Source organism: Theropithecus gelada, chromosome 1 (genome assembly GCF_003255815.1).
Source record: "Theropithecus gelada isolate Dixy chromosome 1, Tgel_1.0, whole genome shotgun sequence".
Classification (NCBI taxonomy): domain Eukaryota; kingdom Metazoa; phylum Chordata; class Mammalia; order Primates; family Cercopithecidae; genus Theropithecus; species Theropithecus gelada.
The window spans coordinates 80,133,177-80,155,188 of NC_037668.1; the positions used below are offsets into that span (position 1 = coordinate 80,133,177).

At 39.3% G+C, this 22,012-nt stretch overlaps 1 protein-coding gene and 2 pseudogenes across 3 annotated transcripts in view; 2 read left to right on the top strand and 1 right to left on the bottom strand.

Annotated features, from left to right (window-relative positions):
- The window catches only part of LOC112629383, a 1,223-nt pseudogene extending 543 nt beyond the window's left edge, over positions 1 to 680 (bottom strand).
- The window catches only part of ZFYVE9 (zinc finger FYVE-type containing 9), a 202,921-nt gene that overhangs the window by 102,321 nt on the left and 78,588 nt on the right, over positions 1 to 22,012 (top strand). The window contains exons 5-7 of one of the 2 annotated variants that reach the window (XM_025392920.1): positions 15,165 to 15,264; positions 18,024 to 18,200; positions 19,831 to 20,000. In XM_025392920.1, coding sequence (XP_025248705.1) covers positions 15,165 to 15,264; positions 18,024 to 18,200; positions 19,831 to 20,000 — 447 coding nt within the window. The remainder of the gene's footprint in view (positions 1 to 15,164; positions 15,265 to 18,023; positions 18,201 to 19,830; positions 20,001 to 22,012) is intronic. The other variant, XM_025392930.1, reaches the window with a different exon arrangement.
- LOC112632407 lies at positions 1,244 to 2,261 on the top strand (annotated as a pseudogene). Its single transcript, XR_003121394.1, has 2 exons — positions 1,244 to 1,278; positions 1,480 to 2,261. The product of XR_003121394.1 is annotated as an anaphase-promoting complex subunit 10 pseudogene (transcript).

Consider the following 22,012-nt stretch of genomic DNA (forward strand, 5'->3'; position numbering starts at 1 on the left):
CCTATCTTCACCATTTTCAGCGGAGGCCCGTCCTCCATGAAAACCGAACACAGAACCCAGCCCGGGGCGACGGGGTGAAACCCCGTCAAAAAAAAAAAAAAAAAAAAAAAGAGCGTAATTTGTCAATGAGCACCTCTTATTTTCTCTTTATTGGCAGTAGTGCTTACAGCTACTGTTAATGCTACTTTCCATTTTGTCATTTCGGGTTCAAACACACCTCTGTAATAGCCTCCACCGAAGGCAGATTTTGGTAGACTTTGAAAAATTTGGGGTTTTTTTGTTGTTGTTTGTTTGTTTTGGGGTTTTTTTGTTTTGTTTTGTTTTGTTTGAGACAGAGTCTCACTCTGTCGCCCAGGCTGGAGTGCAGTAGCACAGTCTTGGCTCACCAGCCTCCCAAGTAGCTAGGACTACAGGCGTGTGCCACCACACCTGGCTAATTTTTTGTGTTTTTAGTATAGATGGGGTTTCACCATGTTAGCCAGGATGGTCTCGATCTCCTGACCTTATGATCCGCCCACCTCAGCCTCCCAAAGTGCTGGGATTACAGGCATGAGCCACCATGCCTGGCCGAAAAATTTGTTTTACTTGAGGTTCTACATGCTTATGGGTTGTAAAACATAACAGCTGGCAAATCCTGCAGCAGCAATGGTCAGTCCGACTGCTACCACTGTACTGGCCATGGCTGGGCTCCCTGCTGCACCAGGAGCATGGCTCATTCCAGCCCAGAGGTTGCGGCCAACAGTGACACACCTTTACCAGAGACTGACACAGCCATCGATGGCAAGCACAAACCACCGGATATAATTTTTTTAAAGAAGAGAATTATTTGAAAAACAGTCTAGGTGTGGTGGCTTACGCCTGTAATCCCAGCACTTTGGGAGGCCGAGGCAGGCAGATGACTTGAGCCCAGGAATTCTAGACCAGCCTGGGCATGGTGGCATGTACCTGTGGTCCCAGCTACTCAGGAGGATCACCTGAGCCCAGGGTGGTCGAGACTGCAGTGAGCTGTGCTCATACCACTGCACTCCAGTCTAGGTGACAAAAGAAAGAAAAACACAGAGTTTATATTATTGTTGTATATTGAGTCTTAAATCAGTGCTCTCTCTGGCAGAACAAATCAGAAGTTGGTTATAGAATGTCAACTGGCAAAGTATCTTTATTATTTACAGCATCTACATTAGTTAAAACCATCACATTTTCAATATATAAATGGGCAAAAAGATGTTTAGTGAGTTAGTAAACAATGGAGAAATATTTTAATTTACTAGACACTAAGAGGTAGAAATTAAAATTTTATGCTTATGTAACAAAAAATAGAAAATGTTGATAGTATTCAATGCTGGTGAAATTGACACTGTTATATTTATACATTTGAAAAGCCACATGTGGGTCACTGGGGAACCCAGGCTGTCCTAGGAAGCCGAGTGGGAGTGGCACAGAGCTGCTGGAGATCCTGAGAACCTGAGTTTTGGCAAGCAGCCAGAATATTTAAAAACTGACCACACCAAACAAGACATCTCCTGGTGCTGACCCTAAGCAGTTGGAAAGGACTGGAACAGTACGGGACATTGGGTCACAGGCTTTTTGGTCACTCTTATCTTGCAAACCAGGATTTGGAGTAGATCAGTTACGAGATGACAATCTAGAATCTTATTGGCAATCAGATGGTTCCCAGCCTTATTTAGTGAACATCCAATTAAGAAGAAAAACAGTAGTTAAGACATTATGTATTTATGCAGACTACAAATCTGATGAAAGCTATACTCCAAGCAAGATCTCAGCCAAAGTAGGAAATAATTTTCACAACCTTCAAGAAATTCGGCAACTTGAATTGGTGGAACCAAGTGACTGGATTCACATTCCCTTAACTGATAATCATAGGAAGCCAACTCGCACATTCATGATACAGATTGCTGTTCTAGCCAGTCATCAAAATGGAAGAGACACCCATGTGAGACAAATTAAAATATACACACTGGTAGAAGAAAGCGCCATTGGTAAATTTCCTAGATATACAACTATAGAGTTCATGATGTGTTGTTCAATAAGATGACTTTAAAATGATATGGAAGTCATTAAACGTATCTTTGTTTTATCCTGTCTTTAAATAGTATATCAGGTACCTTTATTGAAAAAAGCATCAGTTATTTGCAATGTTGTGTATGTTTAAAAATATTTTATTGTAACTTTGGTAAATTTGGGTCATATTATCTTTCTTTAACATGTAATAAAGCTCACATATTTTACATTTCTAAAAAAAAAAAAAAGCCATCTGTAGCTGGGCGTGGTGGCTCACACCGGTAGTCCCAGAACTCTGGGAGGCCGAGGCAGGCAGATCGCTTGAGCCTAGGAGTTCAAGAGCAGTGTGGGCAACATGGCAAAACCTCATCTCTGCCAATAAAAGGGGGATATATATTCCAATTTTTTGAGCGAATGATTCCTTTTTTGAGTAAATAATTCTTACAACAAGTGCAGTAAACAAAGAGATGTGTATTTTAGTGTTACTAAACTAGAATAGCAAATACATTTAAAGTAATTTGTGTCCAAAATTGGATAATGGGCCAGGTGTGGTGGCTCACTCCTGTAATCCCAGCACTTTGGGAGGCCAAGGTGGGAGGATCTCTTGAGCTCAGGAGTTCGAGACCAGCCCAGGCAACATAGTGAGACCTCATCTCTACTAAAAATTAAAAAATAGCTGGATGTGGTGGTACATGCCTGTAGTCCTAGCTACTTGGGAGGCTGAGGTGGAAGGATTCCTCGAACTCAGGAGTTTGAGACCAGCCTGGGCAACATACCATCTCTGCTAAAAATTAAAAAATAGCTGGATATGATAGGGCATAGACGATGTAGTCCCAGCTATTTGGGAGGCTGAGTTGGGAGGTACTTGAACCAGGAGGTCAAGGCTGCTGTGAGCCATGATTGTGCCAGTACACTTCAGCCTGGGTGATAAAAGAGACCCTGTCTCAAAAAAAAGAAAAAAAAAAAAAGGTTAATGGTAAGTTAAATACAATACATACATTTGCTTCAGCCATTAAAAATTATTACAAGGTAGTATGAAAAATGCTTATGATGGCATATGAATAGAGTTAGAATGCAAACTTATGCTTTGTTTACAATTAAATTATTCTTGGGCATAAAAACAGATATGTCTGAAGGAAACATACTTTTAAAAAGTAATTTTAGGGCCAGGTGCGGTGACTCATGCCTGTAATCCCAGCAGTTTGGGAGGCCAAGGTGGGCGGATCACCAGAGGTCAGGAGTTTGAAGACCAGCCTGACCAACATGGAGAAACCCTGACTCTACTAAAAATACAAAATTAGCCGGGCATGGTGGCACATGCCTGTAATCCCAGCTGCTCGAGGGGCTGAGGCAGGAGAATCGCTTGAACCTGGGAGGCAGAGGTTGCGGTGAGCCGAGATGGTGCCATTGCACTCCAGTCTCCAGCCTGGGCAACAAGAGCAAAACTCCATCTCAAAAAAAAAACAAAAAACAAAACCAGAATTTTAGGCTGGACGCAGTGGCTCACGCCTGTAATCCCAGCACTTTGGGAGGCTGAGGCAGGTGGATCACTTGAGGTCAGGAGTTCAAGACTAGCTTGGGCAACGTGGCAAAACTCCATCTTTATTAAAAATACCAAAATAAGGTGGGCATTGCAGTGTGTACCTGTAGTCCCAGTTATTTGGGAGGTAGCAGTGAGCCGAGATTTTGTCACTGCACTCCAGCCTGGGTAACAGAGAGACTCCGACTCAAAAAAAATAATAATAATTTTAATTCATTGAGTTTGAGCTATTATACCCTCTTTTCCTTTTCCTTTTCCTTTTCCTTTTCCCTTTTCCTTTTCCTTTTCCTTTCCTTTCCTTTTCTTTCAGAGTCTTGCTCCATCATCCAGGCTGGAGTGTAATGGCGTGATCTTGGCTCACTACAACCTCTACCTCCCGGGTTCAAGTGATTCTCCTGCCTCAGCCTCCCAAGTAGCTGAGATAATAGGCATGTGCCACCACCACGCCTGGCTAATTTTTGTATTTTTAGTAGAGATGGGGTTTCACCATGTTGGTCAGGCTGGTCTTGAACTCCTGACCTTGTGATCTGTCCATGTCAGCCTCCCAAAGTGCTGGGATTACAGGCGTGAACCACCACGCCTGGCTCTTTTTTTTTTTTTTTTCTTTTTTGAGATAGTTTTGCTCTTGTTGCAGGTGGCACAACCTCAGCTCACTGCAACCTCCGCTTCCCTTCCCAGGTTCAAGCAATTCTGCCTCAGCCTCTGGAGTAGCTGGGATTACAGGCGTGTGCCACCACGCTCAGCAAATTTTTATCTTTTTAGTGGAGATGGGGTTTCACCATGTTGGCCAGGCTGGTCTCGAACACCTGAACTTAGGTGATCCGCCTGCCTCGGCCTCCCAAAGTTCTGGGATTACAGTTGCGAGCCACCATACCCAACCTCTTTTTCTTTCCTTTTCAACTATTATAGTGGTTCATTTTTAAAATTTAATTTTTATTATTTATTTTTACGTTGCAGCTGTGCTTGGGTAATTTTTATTTTTTAACAATAATAGAGATGGGATCTCGCTATGTTTCTCAGGCTAGTTTTGAACTCATGGACTCGGATGATCCTCCCACCTCAGCCTCCCAAAGTGTTGAGATTATAGAATATAGTGCTTCTTAGCACTGATTCTATTAGCATTGATTCCATTAAAAACAGTATAGGCTCTATGAAGCAGTCTTGCCAAAAGAGTCAGATAGAATCTAGTCACATTTCTAAATTTAACAGTCAGTTTATAGGAGCTACATAGTTAAAGAAATACATTAAACAGTGTCGCAGGTAGCAATCAGAATTGCCAGATTGTGGGACAGTACAGGAAAAATGGCTCAGTTTCTTCAAAAAAAGTTGTTTGAAGAGAACCTATATAATAAAAGAGACTTGTGTCACATTCACCAACCACAGTGTATGGTCCTTATTTGAAGCCTGGTTCAAGCATAAAATAAGGCCAGGCATGGTGGCTCCCATCTGTAATCCCAGCACTTTGGAAGGCCAAGGTGAGAAGACGGCTTGAGACCGGGAGTTCAAGACCATCCTGGGTAATATAGTGACAGCCCCCAACACACAAAATAAAAATTAAATGGGTATGGTGGCATGTGCCTATACTCTCAGCTGTTCAGGAGGCTGAGATGGGAGGATTGCATGAGCCCCGGAGTTTGAGGCTATAGTGAGCTGTAATTGTGCGACTGCACTCTAGCCTAGGAGACAGGGCGAGACCCTGACTTTTTTTTTTTTTTTTTGAGATGGAATCTTGCTCTGTCACCCAGGCTGGAGTGCAGTGGCACTGTCTCGGCTCACTGCAATCTCTGCCTCCCGGGTTCAAGCGATTCTTCCACCCCAGCCTCCTGAGTTGCTGGGATTACAAGCACTCACCATCATGCCCGGCTAATTTTATATTTTTGTACAGATGGGGTTTCACCATGTTGGCTAGGCTGGTCTCAAACTCTTGACTTCGGTGATCCACCCACCTCAGCCTCCCAAAGTGCTGGGATTATAGGCGTGAGCCACCGCACCTGGCCGACCCTGACTCTTAAAAAAAAAAAAAAAAAAGAAAAAGAAGAAATAATGCATTCATTAAAATTGTGTCAAAAATGTTACTATTGAAAATGTGAACAGTGGACATTTCATGTTATTAAGAAATTGTGCTGGGCCGGGCACGGTGGCTCACGCCTATAAGCCCAGCACTTTGGGAGGCAGAGGCGGGTGGATCACCTGAGGTCAGGAGTTCGAGACCAGCCTGCCCAAACATGGTGAAATCCTGTCTCTACTAAAAGTACAAAAAAATTAGCTGGGCATGGTGGTGGGCATCTGTAATCCCAGCTACTTGGGAGGCTGAGGCAGGAGAATCACTTGAACCCAGGAGGCAGAGGTTGCAGTGAGCCGAGATCGTGCCGGTGCACTCCAGCCTGGGCAGAAAGAGTGAGACTCCATCTCAAAAAAAAAAAGAAAAAAGAAACTGTGCCTGGTGTGGTGGCTCACACCTGTAATCCCAGCACTTTGGGTGGCCAAGGTGGGCAGATCACGAGGTCAAGAGATCAAGACCATCCTGGCCGACATGGTGAAACCCGTCTCTACTAAAAATACAAAAAATTAGCTGGGCGTGGTGGCACATGCCTGTAGTCCCAGCTACTTGGGAGGCTGAGGCAGAATTGCTTGAACCCAGAGGCGGAGGTTGCAGTGAGCTGAGGTTGCCTCTCTGCGCTCCAGCCTGGGCAACAGAGCAAGACTTTGTCTCAAAAAAAAAAAAAACAAAACTGGCCAGGCGCAGTAGCTCACACCTGTAATCCTTTAACTTTGGGAAGCCAAGGCAGGCAGATCACTTGAGGTCAGGAGTTTGAGACCAATGTGGCCAACATGGTGAAACCCTGTCTTTACTAAAAATACAAATATAAGTCAGGCTTGTTGGCATGTGCCTGTAGTCTCAGCTGCTCGGGAGGCTGAGGCAGTTTCTTTAACCCAGGAGGCAGAGGTTTCAGTGAGCCAAGACCATGGCCACTACACTCCAGTCTGGGTGACAGAGTGAGACTCTGTCTCAAAAAAAAAAAAAAAAAAAGGAAGGAAAAGAAATTGTTGTTTGGTTAAGGTATGGAAGTGACATTGTTATGTGTAAAAAATATTTCTATGGCTGGGCGTGGTGGCTTACGCCTGTAATCCCAGCACTTTGAGAGGCTGAGGTGGGCGGATCACGAGGTCAAGAGATTGAGACCATCCTGGCCAACATGATGAAACCCTGTATCTACTAAAAATAGAAAAATTAGCTGGGCATGGTGCCGGGCGCCTGTAGTCCCAGCTATGTGGGAGGCTGAGACAGGATAATGGCTTGAACCCGGGAGGCGGAGGTTGCAGTGAGCAGAGATCGTGCCACTGCACTCCAGCCTGGGTGACAGAGACTCCGTCTCAAAAAAAAAAAATTTTTTTTTTTTATGTTTCAAGATATATATTGAAATATTTAAAGATGATATCTGAAGTTTACTTCAGAGTGATCGGATGGGGAGAAGTAGGTAGGAATTCGTTTTAATAAATGTTATCCCAGCACTTTTGGAGGCCAAGGCTGGCGGATCACGAGATCAGGAGATCGAGACCATCCTGGCTAACATGGTGAAACCCCATCTCTATTAAAAATACAAAAAATTAGCTGGGCGTGGTGGTGAGCATCTGTAGTCCCAGCTACTCAGGAGGCTGAGGCAGGAGAATGGCGTGAACCCGGGAGGCAGAGCTTGCAATGAGTCGAGATTGGGCCACTGCACTCCAGTCTGGACGACAGAGCAAGACTCCGTATAAATAAATAAATAAATAAATAAATAAATAAATAAAATAAAACAAGTGTTGAAACTGTGTAATGGGCACGGGGTTTATTATACTGTTATGTGTACTTTTGTATGGTTGAAAATTTGTATAATAAAAAGTTTTAAAAATGAATGGACACTTTGGAAGGCTGTGGCAGGCAGATTACGAGTTCAGGTGATTGAGACCAGCTTGGCCAACATGGTGAAACATCGTCTCTACTAAAAATAACAAAAATTAACTGGGTGTGGTGGCGTGCGCCTGTAATCCCAGCTATTTGGGTAGCTGAGGCAGGAGAATCTGCTTGAACCCTGGAGGCAGAGGTTGCACTGAGCCGAGATTGGGCCTCTGCACTCCAGCCTGGCAACAGAGTGAGACTCCATCTCAAAAAAAAAAAAAAAGAATGGAATGGTCAGAACTTGATTACAAAATATAGGGTTATATTTTAATTGCTTTTTATGATAAGTTTACACGTTTTAACTTACACATAAAACATTTAATGCAATATACATGTGCTGTTTAGAAGATAGTTTCAGAATACATAAAAATTAATTCATAGTACATTAAAGGAAGTAATTTCTGATTACATGAATTGCAAACATTTTTAAAGTTCTGTGATGAATGTTGTTTTATTCCAATTCTGGTGTTACAGCTTTTTGTTTGTACAGCCTCACTTGGATATAATATTGAAAATCTGAATTAGAGATCTCTTTAACCTTTTCCGTAATGGACACTTAAAATGACTCATAATTATTATTGTTTTCTATTAATAACAGTGAAGTTTAAACAGGTGTTTAGACAGAGGCAAGGGTCTGGATTTGTTTGAACTGCTTTAGATCTTATGATACTGATTTTTGCTATGTGCTAGTAAGTGGAGGGATGAAGTACTCTTTTGCATTTCACAATTTTTGTAAGTTGTTACTTTCACTGGTCTTTGTGAACAGCTGGACATTGGTCAGTCCTGTGCACTCTCCTCTCCTGTTTTTATTATTTTCACATCACAGTTATTTTTGTCATAATTATAGGGCTTTTTGAAGACCTGGGACATCATTTTTTGCATTTTCTAATTTGGAAAGAAATAAGTGAGCATTTGATGATTTGAATTTTCAAGAATTGCAAAGGAATAAGTGTTATTCACACTGTAAGAGGGTATAAATAGGCACAAAGTGGTACTTTGAATATAAAGCATGTTCACAAATTTAGCAATAGGATTTGTTATGTGGAAAGCCTGCAGTGGGAAATTTTAAAAGGAAAGGAAAGGGAAATAAGAAAGGTCCTAACATACATTTAGAACCTATTATATGCTACATTTTACACATATAATCTTATTTAATCTTCATAAAAGCCTTATGAAGGGAATACTGTATTAGCATTTCTATTTTACATGTGAGAAAAACTAAGACCTAGAGAGTTTACATTATTTCCATGAGGTCATCTGACTAGAGAATAATCAAGTTGAAATAGGAACACAGAAGTGCCACATTAAAGAAAATTACATATAAACACACAAATGGAACCTTTTAACCAGTACTTAGCTGAAACATCGTTTAGAATGTATATTATAAATTACCTTGTTTTGTCTCTTTACACTTAGGCAGATCATACAGATCCTGCCATATAATGTCAGTCATAACCATTAGGCATACAAATCTTGAGATCACTCTTGTAAAACAGATTAAAATGTGTTGTTGCAAAATTTTAATGGCTATAAATTATTTTCTGAATTTGGGTATGAATGATATAGTCCTTCCCAGAAAAGTGTACATTACTGTTTGTTTTTCCATTCATACATTTATATATTTATGTATTTATTTATTTTTTGAGACAGAGTTTTGCTCTTGTCTCCCAGGCTGGAATCTGGTGATGTGATCTCTGCTCACTGCAACCTCCGCCTCTTGGGTTCATGTGATTCTTCTGCCTCAGCCTCCTGAGTAGCTGGGATTCTAGGTGCCTGCCACCACTCCTGGCTAATTTTTGTATTTTTAGTAGAGATGGGATTTCACCATGTTTGGCCAGGCTGGTCTCGAACTCCTGATCTCAGGTAATCCACCTGCCTTGGCCTCCCAAAGTGCTGGGATTGCACACATGAGCCACTGTGCCTAGTGCCATTCATAACATTTATTTATGCAATAACTTTACTTTTCAAGGAAACAATCAGCAAATATTTACTGAGTACTATGTTTCAGACACAATATTGAAGATACCAGTATTAAAAATAATTTAGCTCATTATTCCATGGAGTTTACATTCTAGTGTGGGGAAATGGAGAATAAGTTCAATCAGTGCAGTAGATTGTGTTGTGATAAAGATATATGGCATATGGTAAGATATTTCAGCAGTATAATTTAAGTTCAGGTGTGCAAATATGTAAGTCTCTTAATTTTTAGAACTGACTTTACTTTTTTACTCTAAACCTGTAGCTTAGAGAACTGGGGAAGGTACTTAGATCATATTTGGAATATGGTGGGGTATTTTTAGTTGTCAGAATGACTGAGGCTGCTACTGGCATTTAGTAACCTGTGCATACCAAGACTGCTAAACATCTTGCTATGCACAGGACAGTATTGTCCTATGAAGAATTGGCCCACCTAAAATGCCAGGAGTGCCCCTGTTGAGAAGCACTGACTAACCTGGCTCATGGTAGATAATTTTGTCTTGATCTTTTCAGGCAAATTGACTATTATCCAGTAATTTCAAATTCAGGATTATTAATCTGTTCCCAGCCTGGCTTAGATCTCTTAGATTCTGCCCATCTCCTTTGTGATACTAATTCTTATGACCTATGAATCTCACTATGTCATAGTCTGTCTTTGAAGAGTCATCTACTTTTCTAGCTAACTCCTGTGCTTTCCTCTAATCCCATTGGAAATGTAAAGGATCTCTCTATACTGTTCTTCGGCCTGTGGGATGTTGAGAAAGATGGGTATTCTTGGGTTCTTCTGTGTTTACTCCATTTGCTGCTCCCTTTTTTTTTTTTTTTTAAAGATATTTTGTTCTTTCTTAAAAAATAATTCTTATTTGAGATTATTGTCCCAAAGACTAACTCACTACTTCTGAATGTTCCCAACTATATTAGTTTGCTAGAGTTAGCAAAATACCACAAATTGGGCAGCTTAAGCAGAAATTTATTATCTCACAGTTATTAGAAGTCTGAAATTAAGGTGATAGTAGGGTTGGTTCCTCCTGGGGGCTGTATGGAAAAGATCTCTTCCATGTCTCTCTCCTTGGTTTATAGATGGACATCTTCATGTTCATACAGTGTTCTTCTTGTATCCATATTTGCCCCTTTTGTAAGGGTATCAGTCCTGTTGGATTAGGAGACTACCCTCATCACTTCATTTTAATTTGATTACCTCTGTAGAGACCCTGTCTTCAAATAAGGTCACATTCTAAGGTGTTAGGAGTTAAGACTTCAACTTAAGTATTTGTTGGGGACACAGTTCAACCCATAAAACCAACTAATTTATTTTTTATTTTTTCTAATTTAAACAGTGCAGAAAAAACTAATCAAAATAAAATAAAATATCCCAATACAACATTTAAATGTATATATTAAAAAAATATATACAGTAAAAGAGAGAAAAAGACAGCTGGCTGTGGTAGCTCATGCCTGTAATCCCAGCACTTTGGGAGGCCCAGGCTTGCAGATCACTCGAGGTAGGAGTTTGAGACCAGCCTGGCCAACATGGCGAAACCCTGTCTAAAAAAATAATAATAATAAAATATAAAATAAATTATAAAAAAATAATAATCTTGGCTGTTCAGGAGGTTGAAGCACCAGAATCGCTTAAACCTGGGAGGCAGAGGTTGCAGTGAGCTGAAATGGTGCCACTGCACTCCAGCCTGGGTGGCACAGCAAGGCTGTGTCTAAAAATAAAAAAAAAGGCCCTACTTCCATTCTGATCTCATCCTCCAACTTGACTATATTTTTCTTTTCCATGTCAGCCAGTACGTACAGAACTATCTCATTCTTTTTACGGAAATGGGATTCCAATTTATGGGTATACTGCAGTTTAATTAGCTGTTATATTACTGATGAGCACTTGGATTGTTTAAAACTTTTATTATAAACAATATGGAGATAATTCTTGTGTAGATCTCTTTGCACATGTGGATGTTTTCAGTAGGGTAAAATTTTAAAACTGTGTGCTGAGTCATACTGAATAAACACAATTTTAAAAGATATTGTCAAATTAACCTACCAGTGTATATTGCTACCAGCAGAATATGAGAGCTATACCCTCACCACCATTAGATATCACTGTTAAAAAAAAATCTTTGCTAGTCTCTTAGTAAAAACATACCTCATTGTTTTATATTGTCATGAGTGGTATTTACTATATCTATTGGCCATTTTATTTATTTTTTGTGTGTATTTACCAATGTGAGTTCTTTGCCTTATTTCCTTGGAGGTATTTATTGGTTATTGAAGCTCATGTTTTTATCATAAATTAATGTTTTTTATAATAATTGCAGTAGCTCATTAAAGTTTCCCAAATCCATTCTTGTTCTCTTCCTTTTTTTTCCCCCTACACTGTGGCCATACAGATCTGATCATGTCTTTCTTTTTGATTAAAATGCTTAAGTGGGGGCTGGGCACGGTGGCTCACATCTGTAATACCAGCACTTTGGGAGGCTGAGGCGGGCAGATCACCTGAGGTCAGGAGTTCGAGACCAGCCTGACCAACATGGTGAAACCCCCATCTCACTAAAAATACAAAAATTAGCTGGGCATGGTGGCACACACCTGTAATCCCAGCTACTTGGGAGGCTGAGGCAGGAGAATGGCTTGAACCCTGGAGGCGGAGGTTGCAATGAGCCAAAATTGTGCCATTGCACTCCAGCCTGGGCGACAGAGCAAGACTGTCTCAAAGAAAAAAAAAAAAGTGCTTAAGGGCTTTCCCATTGCTCTATTAAAAAGGTCAAAACAGATCCTAGAGAGCCTTTGCTTGGTCTGGCCTCAGCTTATTCCATGCATTCCTTAACTCTTGGGGCCTAAAGCTATATTAACGTTTTAGTTCTTTGGTGGGTCAATGCTTCTTCCCCTAATAGAAACTGTGTACATACTATTTCCTGTACTGTTACATACTATTCCTGTACTGTTGGCACCTCTTTGTGCACAGAAAACTCTTATCCATCCTTCAGATTTGATCTCTTGTCATTTCCTAAATAAAACCTTCCCTGACCTTGCCAATCTAGGCTAGAGCCTAGATTACATGATCTTATTTCACCATTTACCTCTTTTGAAACACATAATTTTATATTCACTTGTGTGGTTTTTCTTTTTCTTTTTTCTTTTCTTTTTCTTTCTTTTTTTTTTTAGACAGGGTTTTGCTATGTTACTCAGACAGGAGTGCAGTGGCTATTCACAGGTGCAGTCATAGTGTAATGTGTCTTCAAACTCCTGGCTTCAAGTCATCCTCCTGCCTCAGCCTCCCATGTAGTATCTGGGACAACAGGCGTACTCTTCTGTGCCCAGCCTTGTGTTATTATTTGATTTTAGGTTATAACCTGAAACCCTTGCACTAAATTGCATTGCATGAAGGCAAGGACCATGTCTGTTTTGTTTTCTGCGACATCCCCATTGGATAGCTTGGTGCCCAGTACATAATAAGAGTTCATATATTTGTGAAATAAATGAGTGAATGACAGATTCTTGGTTTTGTCTCTTTATAAGAAAGGTTATTGAAGGATTTTAAGAAATTTAACATTATTGGATTTATTTTTTAGAAAGTTCCTTCATCTAGTCTTTGTGTGGAAGATTAATTGGAAAGGCAGATGTGAAGAATTAGGAGAACAGTTAGTTTATCATCATGATTGTTTAGTCCTCAGATAATAACAGCCTGAACAGAGGCAGCGGTGTTAGAGATAAGAGAAGATGTGATTTTGGAAGAACAATTTCAGAGGAAAAACCAACAAGACTTAATGACTGACTGGATGTGGTCATGGGGAGGGAGAAGGAAAAGTCAAGACTCAAAATGTAAATGAAATATGTAATTTAGTATGAAGTAGTATTACAGAGTAGTTAACTACAGAGCCATTGAAGTCCTACAGATTAATCATGTAACTTACTAACTGTATGATCTTGGTAATTTTACCTGACGTCTTAGTCCACTCGGGCTGCTCTAACAAAATACCATAGACTAGATGGCTTATAAATAACAGAGATTTACTTCTTACAGTTTGGAGCCTGGGAAGTCCAAGATCAAGGCACCGGTAGATTTGGTATCTGGTGAGGGCCTGCTTCCTTATAGATAGCTGTGTTCTCACTCTAACTTCAGAGGGCAGAAGGGTGAGGAGTCTCTCTCAGGCTTCTTTTATAGGGCACTAATCCCATATGCCCCACTACCTAATACCATCACTTTTGGGGTTAAGATTTCAACATAGGAGTTTTGGAACATTCATCTGTTTACCTAACTGCTAATCGTAAATGAGTGTCTTCATAGAATTTTTGAGGTTAAATGTAACACATGTAAAGTGCCTAGTATTCATATAGTTTGCTGTGAACTTGAAGTCATTTAACCCTCTAAACTCTTTCTTCTGATAGAAAATAAGGATAATATATATACCCTTTGTTCTCCCTATATCACAGGGATATCTTCCTATATCACATTTAAGAATGTCAAGCCCTATAAAAATTGTAAACTGATAACAATCATAGTAACTAGATATTAATTATACATAGTAGGATGGGAGATACCTATCTTAACTTAGACTTTAATATGACCCCTCATCTCTTGGTTCAACTTTGTAAAGTATAGGATGCTTCTTGGCGTAAAAACTGAAGAAGTAGAATTTATTCTACTGGGAACAGGCTTTTGCCACCGTAAGGCTCTATGTGATAAATGACTGATGAGTTTTCAAGACAATAAATGGCCAGGTGTGGTGGCTCATGCCTATAATCCCAGCACTTTGGGAGGCTGAGGTGGGTGGATCACTTGAGTTCAGGAGTTTGAGACCAGCCTGGCCAACATGGTGAAACCCCATGTCTTCTAATAATACAAAAACAAAGAATTAGCCAGGTGTGGTGGCTCACACCTGAAGTCCCAGGTACTCAGGAGGCTGAGGCAGAAGAATCACTTGAACCCAGGAGGTGGAAGTTGCAGCAGTGAACCAAGATCGCACCACTGCACTGCAGCCTGGGCCACAGAGTCAAATTGTGTCTCAAAAAAAAAAAGAGAAAAATCTTAACAGGAACAAAGGAGATTGTTGTTGCCTAGTGTAGAAGGGAGAAGGAAGTGAGATTACCAGGAACCAAGCTCAGAAGGTGGAAATTGGCATGGCAGATTTTGATTGCCTGCTCTGATTTCCTGTAGCTAAAGCAGTGCATATGTTTATGATTGAGTTGTATATACTGACCCTTGGCCTTCATAGCAAAAACAGTGAAAACAGCTGGTATAGTTGTTATTCCACATGTAAGGATAGTAACAAACAGAAGTTAAAACGCAATTCCAATCTTTGTTTATTTCATCCTGCTATAATTCCTTTCCATATGGAAATAGCAGATGTAACTATCTTTCAGTACCCATGTTAGGTGATTGTGTGCATAGAAATCTTGCCTAAGGGTAATTCAGGTGGTTTTTTTTCCCTACTGCTGTGTATTTGCCATGTGATCTTAGCTAAGATTTTTATTTTCAGCCAACGTTTTCCATTTCTTTATTGTTGACAGACTTGTAGTCTCACTCTTGCTTTTGAATTACCCAACTTCCTGAACTACATTTTCTTTGAAACTTTAGTATTGTAGTTTAATAAGGTTCACTGACAATCAGTATTTGTCAATATTGGCTCACTCTCTTTGCACTGTAATCCCTAGTAAATTTTGTGTATTCTTTTCCCCCCACAGGTTTTCTGTGCTTCCTGCTGTAGCCTGAAATGTAAACTGTTATACATGGACAGAAAGGAAGCTAGAGTGTGTGTAATCTGCCATTCAGTGCTAATGAATGGTAAGTATTAAAACAGGTTGATTTCATAGTTATTGAGACAGAATAAGGGAATGCCCAGGAAAAGACTTTTTCCCCTGCCTTTCTTTACAAGTTGCTCACCTTCTCAAATGTCATAACTTTAACTGAAAATATTTAGCTAAATTTCCATGTTTTGGAAGTATCTTAGCATTTCAGAATTCCTGTGCCTAATTTAATGAATGAATGCTAAAGCCAGGTAAGTTTTGCAGGAATAGTGGAAGTTCTTTGAAAATCTGGTGCGAGGTAGTTATTTGTGTTCCTATAAAATAACCAGGGTGAGGTGGGAACGGGGAGCTTTTGATCACCAGATGATGAGATGTTAAAATTGGGCTGAGATTTTCCTTTTAAGAGAAGCCATCTCTTTCTAAGGAACAACTTAATAACTTAGCATGCGTTCTTATCAATACCTTGTTTCACTCACCTTGTTGAAAATAAGTATTTTAGCATCTAGGACCAAGTAGGAAATTGCATTTTTAAAGCCTATTTATCTCTTTAATGCTACTTAGATTTGCTATGAGAATAGTGGTTTAGGATCTAGTTCTTATGTGGTAAAAGAATATGGCTGGGGAAAGTAAATAAAACTTATCCAGTGTTCATCTTTTGCTGGACTGGAAATGATTTTAAGGGCATATTAGTTAAAACCCTGAGTATTCTTGTAAAAAGATACACTAAAATTGTTCAGGTTATAGTATTTTCTCTTTGAATGCATCTTTGTACAGTTGCTGAAACAATTACTAATAGACATAAAATGTTAAACTTGAACACCAGTGCTACCTGTGCCAGGATAGTGTGCCTCCTGGAGGCTGGAACTTATCTGCTCTGAGACCCCTCCTGCTCTGTCTGTCTGCATTGCTGATAGTGACGTTTTCCTGTTGCTGGCTTATTAACCTATTGCATGACAGTTAATCTGATCTGTTCTAATTTCCTATGATCCACCCAGTTTCCTCCCATTTCTGAATTCTTGTGATTTTGACCAAATATGAATCATTCTCTCCACTCTTAAGGGTTACTTTTTAAATAGTGGTTTTTTCACTTGGTTGCTCAATTGATGATTTTTATTCTGCTGCTTTCATTTTCGGGCACATATTTACAGATAAGAGCATGCTGCTTAATTATAGTACCTAATACCTCTTTTATTTGATGAGATCTTCCAACTTGATAGCTAATTTTTTTTTAACTTGGCATAGCTAAAGATGAAGGAAATGGCAGAGGATTCACATGGAATACTTACTTTTTATTAAGCCAAGGAGGCCCTTAACAGGGGATCCTAAGGTAATCCACTTTTCCTGGTTTTTCCAGCGTCTTTCCTCTCGCATGGCTTAGCCCGGTCTTTTTCTTAATATTTAATTTGATGCTTTTCAGTGTTCCCTATTCCTTTTTCCCTTTCTCCTTTTCTCTTCCTCCCCTCTTCCTGCCAGTGCTTTCAGAGGAACATAGCTTTTGTTACTAGCCTTGTCTTGCAGTTTAGAGGCAATAAATATTCAGAATCTTATGGATCATTCTTTGATGTTGAATGAGATTTTTGAAAGGATGCTTAAAAAGAGGGTGACTTCTATTTCTGGGCATGACTGAACCTAGAAGATAAAATGTGGTATCTTTCATTTCTGTAGCACCTTTCATCCTATTTGCTTTAAAGGCAATAGGTGATGTGTCAGTATTTAGTAAAATTATAGGGTACACAGAATCTTAATGTATTTGTGATCATTTATATTGGTTGATCACATTTATATGATATTGGCACATTTTCATGTTCAAATAGGTCCTGTGCTTTTGAGACACACCAAAGATGTGAAATGGTTGTTACTGATGGATACTTTTATACAGGGTGATGACTACATAAAAGCAGAATTCAGAAAAATATTGAGATGTGTCCTCCTGAGCTTTAGGCTTTAGAAATTTTTAATGAGATTTTACTTTAACAAGAGCCTTAAAAGTTTAGAAATGAAACTTAAAATTATACAGTAGAGTTATGCTATTTTAGCCCCTGATTTTGCTTTTTGATAGAACTTTATAAAATGCATTAAATATTAAAACAAATGAAAAAATGTCTAAATGCTATCCCGGTTTCAAATTCTTAAAGTTTGTTGTTGTTTCACTCCCTCTTAAGGAAATGTTTGGTCTCCTATAAAGAAGCCAGGCTCCAACCTTTAACTCAGACTCATCTGCTATCAGTCTATCAGAAATATCCGATAATTCTTTTTTATTTTATTTTTATTTTTTTGAGATGGACTCTTGCTCTGTTGCCCAGGCTGGAGTTCAGTGGCGCGATCTTGGCTCACTGCAAGCTCCGCCTCCCGGGTTCACGCCATTCTCCTGCCTCAGCCTCCCGAGTAGCTGGGACTACAGGCGCCCACCAGCACGCCTGGCTAATTTTTTGTATTTTTAATAGAGACGGAGTTTCACTGTGTTAGCCAGGATGGTCTTGATCTCCTGACCTCGTGATCTGCCCGCCTCGGCCTCACAAAGTGCTGGGATTACGGGCATGAGCCACCGTGCCCAGTCTAATTCTTTAAAAAAAAAAAAATCATGTTCTTATTTGCTCCAACCAAATAGTTTACTTGGCTAAATGGTCTCCTTTATTACATAAAATCATCTATCTCTTTAATACCTTCACTAGCTGGAAGAGAGACATACTATGAGTATTAATTAGGAGAAGCTGCAGTATTTATCCAATATTGTGGAGGTCTTGATGTCCATATTTTGCAATCCATTCACATTGATTGTGTCTGTATTTGCTTTAGCTCAAGCCTGGGAGAACATGATGAGTGCCTCAAGCCAGAGCCCTAACCCTAACAATCCTGCTGAATACTGTTCTACTATCCCTCCCTTGCAGCAAGCTCAGGCCTCAGGAGCTCTGAGCTCTCCACCTCCCACTGTGATGGTACCTGTGGGAGTTTTAAAGCACCCTGGAGCAGAAGGTAGGGGATCATGTGCTATTCTCTCTCTTTTTCCTCACGAAGTTCCTCTGAAAAGGTGCTGATATGACTTTACAGCACAAGTCTTAAAAAACACTGCAGATAAGTCTCTTTGGATGGTTATTAAAATGGAACAATAAGGTGAGAAATGTGTCAAGACTATTTCTGGGCAAGTAGAGAATAATATTGTGTTGCTTGGTATTTTACAGGCACCTCAGAATATATGTCAGTCTCCTCTCCAACTTAAGAATGGAGTAATTACACTGCTTGTCCTTAAAAAGAGGTGCAGAATTTGAAGTCAGTCTGTAAATTCCTAGCCTACCTCATGCCTACCTTAATGTTTTTTGTAGGAGTTTAGTAAGTGGTAAAAATGAGAGTTCTTCTTTCTGACCAGCCCAATCAAGTATTGCTTTTTGGAATATACATTGCCATTTTCTCTTTTCATTTTTAATCTGTCCATATAAAAATATGAACATTTTTGTGTTAGGGACATAGACTTTAAATCTAGAACTTTAATTCTGATTATATCATATGACAGGTAGAAAATTACAGGCTCAACTTACATTGATTTATTATATCTTTATGATTATGATATTGTTAGATGAAAGACACTGTGTAAGTGCAGGGGATTATGAATAGTAAAAATAACATTTATTTCCTTAAAATGATCTTATCAAGTTTCCCTTGGTAATGAAAATCAGTCTTCTTTCATTAATTTTATCTTTTCATCTATTAATATTCCCTTCCCCTTGCTAAATAACCTACCTCCCCTTTTGAAGATCATAGACTTCTATTGACATTATCATACTCTTCCCCATTTTTTCTCTTTTCAGATCATCCCTTTGTCATACTCCTTGTATTTTTATGAATTTAGGCTTTCTTAAAATCTTTATTCTCTTCATTTGTTGTTTTTGTTGTTCTTTCCTAGTCTCTGTGTGTTTTGGCTGTTTGAACTGATTTCAAAAACTGGACTTAAAGGGATCATTTCATCAGAGTCAGTTTTCCAGCTTTTTCCGTCTTTTTACTAAAACACAAATTACTTTTGCACTGCCAGATCAGTCTTTTTCTTCTTCCGTTACACTTCAGGCAACGATCTGGTCAGTTTGCTTCCCAATTCTTACATGTCTGTGCCAGCTCTTCCATTATAAATGAATTATTCTTTAACATTCTTCAGGGCATCTTTTGCCCTTTAAAAGTACCATATCACTTTTCCAGATATTTAATTTCTTTGGAAACCTCATACCTTTAGAAAATGTGAATGTCTATTGCTTTTTTCCCCTTGCCATTAATTTATTTCCGAGGCATTTGAACACTTTCCTTAGTTTCTCTGTCAGTGATACGGGACAGAGTATGTGACATAATCATAGATGTGTTTAAGCACTCTTAATATTTCAAAGCAAAGTATTTTTTACTCTTTGCATATAAGTTAAAGAAGTAAAGAATATATTTACATTTGTATTTTTAATTCATTTATAACCACTTTTATATACAGTTACATTTCTGATGTTTCTGATTGTAAGTTGCCAAGTTGTGATTTCTTTGTACAACTGGAATTGGTGACCTTCTCTTCTTTGATGTTAGAAAACCTTCCAATGTCACATTGATGCCTGTTTTATTTTTCTGGCCCCTCAAGTGGCTCAGCCCAGAGAGCAGAGGCGAGTTTGGTTTGCTGATGGGATCTTGCCCAATGGAGAAGTTGCTGATGCAGCCAAATTAACAATGAATGGAACTTCCTCTGCAGGAACCCTGGCTGTGTCACATGACCCAGTCAAGCCAGTAACTACCAGTCCTCTACCAGCAGAGGTAAGAAAACAAAACAGCAACTAAAATTGCATAGCTACTTTACTCAGCATTGTGCTGCGTCTGTCTTGCCTTTTTCTATGTTGAATTACTTTTGTGTGGAACTCTTTAGGTTTTGGATACAACTTAGTGTGTATGTGCACATATATGGATAAAGTAAATGTGGCAAAAATCAGCTGTTGTTCTTTACTGTATATTTAGAAGTTTTTTTCAGGAGAAAGGTTCTTAATGAAGATTGTTCTCAGATGAGCTCAGGTGCTCCACTGTAGCTAGCAGTCGGACTGTAGAGAGTTCTATCCCCTTGCTACATTGGTTTTTAAAGCATGTTCCCCAGGTTCTGTGGCAGCCTCTCAGGAGTGCTATGGTGAGGAAGAGCAGGTAACATGAAGGGGCTGAGGAGAGCTGAGTTGAAAACCCTGGCTTATCAACATCCCCTACCCGAGTGGTACAGTTGTTACACTTGTTGAACCTACACTGACACATCGTAATCAATCCAAGTCCACATTTTACATTAGGATTGGATACTTTTTTTTTGTTTTTTTGAGACAGAGTCTCTGTTGCCTGGGCTGGAGTACAGTGGCGTGATCTTGGCTGACTGCAACCTCTGTCTCCCAGGTTCAAGCAATTCTCCTGCCTCAGCCTCTGAAGTAGGTGGGATTACAGGCACCTGCCACCATGCCAGGCTAGTTTTTGTGTTTTTAGTAGAGACACAGTTGCACCGTGTTACCCAGGCTGGGTCTCGAACTCCTGACCTAAAGTGATCCACCCGCCTCAGCCTCCCAAAGTGCTCAGATTACAGGTGTGAGCCACCACACCCTATCAGGATTGGATAAAAATTTTACTCTTGATGTTTTCATAGAATTGTTAGTTACTAATTATTTATATTAACAAGTAATATTTTTTCAGACATTTACATCCTATATAATTTGTGAGTTTGATTGTAATTGAAATTGCATGTTGTTAAGATTAGATTTTTTGACATGCAGAGCTGAGTTACCTGTTTGGTGAGTTATTGAACCATGTAATATCTGTCTTCAAATATTTCTATTTTTTAAATTTTTCTATGGCTGCTGAGGGTGACAGCCAGGACTATGTCTAATCCTTCTTTGTATCTCCACAGTGACTGTCAAGAAAGTTTTTTCTTTATTCCCCGCAACTGTTTTTTTGTTTGTTTGTTTTGGTTTTTTTTGAGACAAAGTCTCACTGTCGCCCAGGCTGCAGTATAGTGCCACAGACATGGCTCTCTGCAGCCTTAACGTCCCAGGCTCAAGCAATCCTCCCGCCACAGCCTCCCAAATAGCTGGAACTATAGGCAAACCTGGCCACAACTGTTTATTTGGAAACAAATTCAACCTATAGAAAAGTTACAAGAATAGTATAGTGAATACCCATATACTCTTCACCTATCTTCATCAACTGTTACCATTTTGCCACATTTACTCTACCACTTCACAGTACATACACATTTTTTTTAATGACCCATTTAAGGATTGGTTGCACTTCACCATTTGATAGTTCAACTTGTGTACCTTAAGAAAAGTCCTTTTCTTATATAACCACAATACAATTATCACATGAGACGGAAACTTAACATATAATTCTGATTTCCCCAAATGTCACAATAATGTTCTTTATAGATTTCATTTTTACATATATGTGTGTGCACAGATATATTAATTTTTTAAATAAAGTTTATTTTTAAAAATCAAGATCTCATTAAGGACCACAATTTCATTTAGTTGTCATATTTCTTTGGTTTGCTTTAATCTTGAACAGTTCTCTTACTTTTTTTTTAAAGTTTTTGTATCATTAATATTTAAGTATTTGGGCCATGTTTTACATGAGACTCTCAATTTGTATTTGTCTTTTTTTTTTTTTCTCATGATTAGTTTCAGATTAAACATTTTTTGGCAGTAATGACAATCCTACATAAGTGAGGGTGATTTCTTTTTTTTTTTTTGAGACAGAGTCTCGCTCTGTCGCCCAGGCTGGAGTGCAGTGGCCCGGTCTCAGCT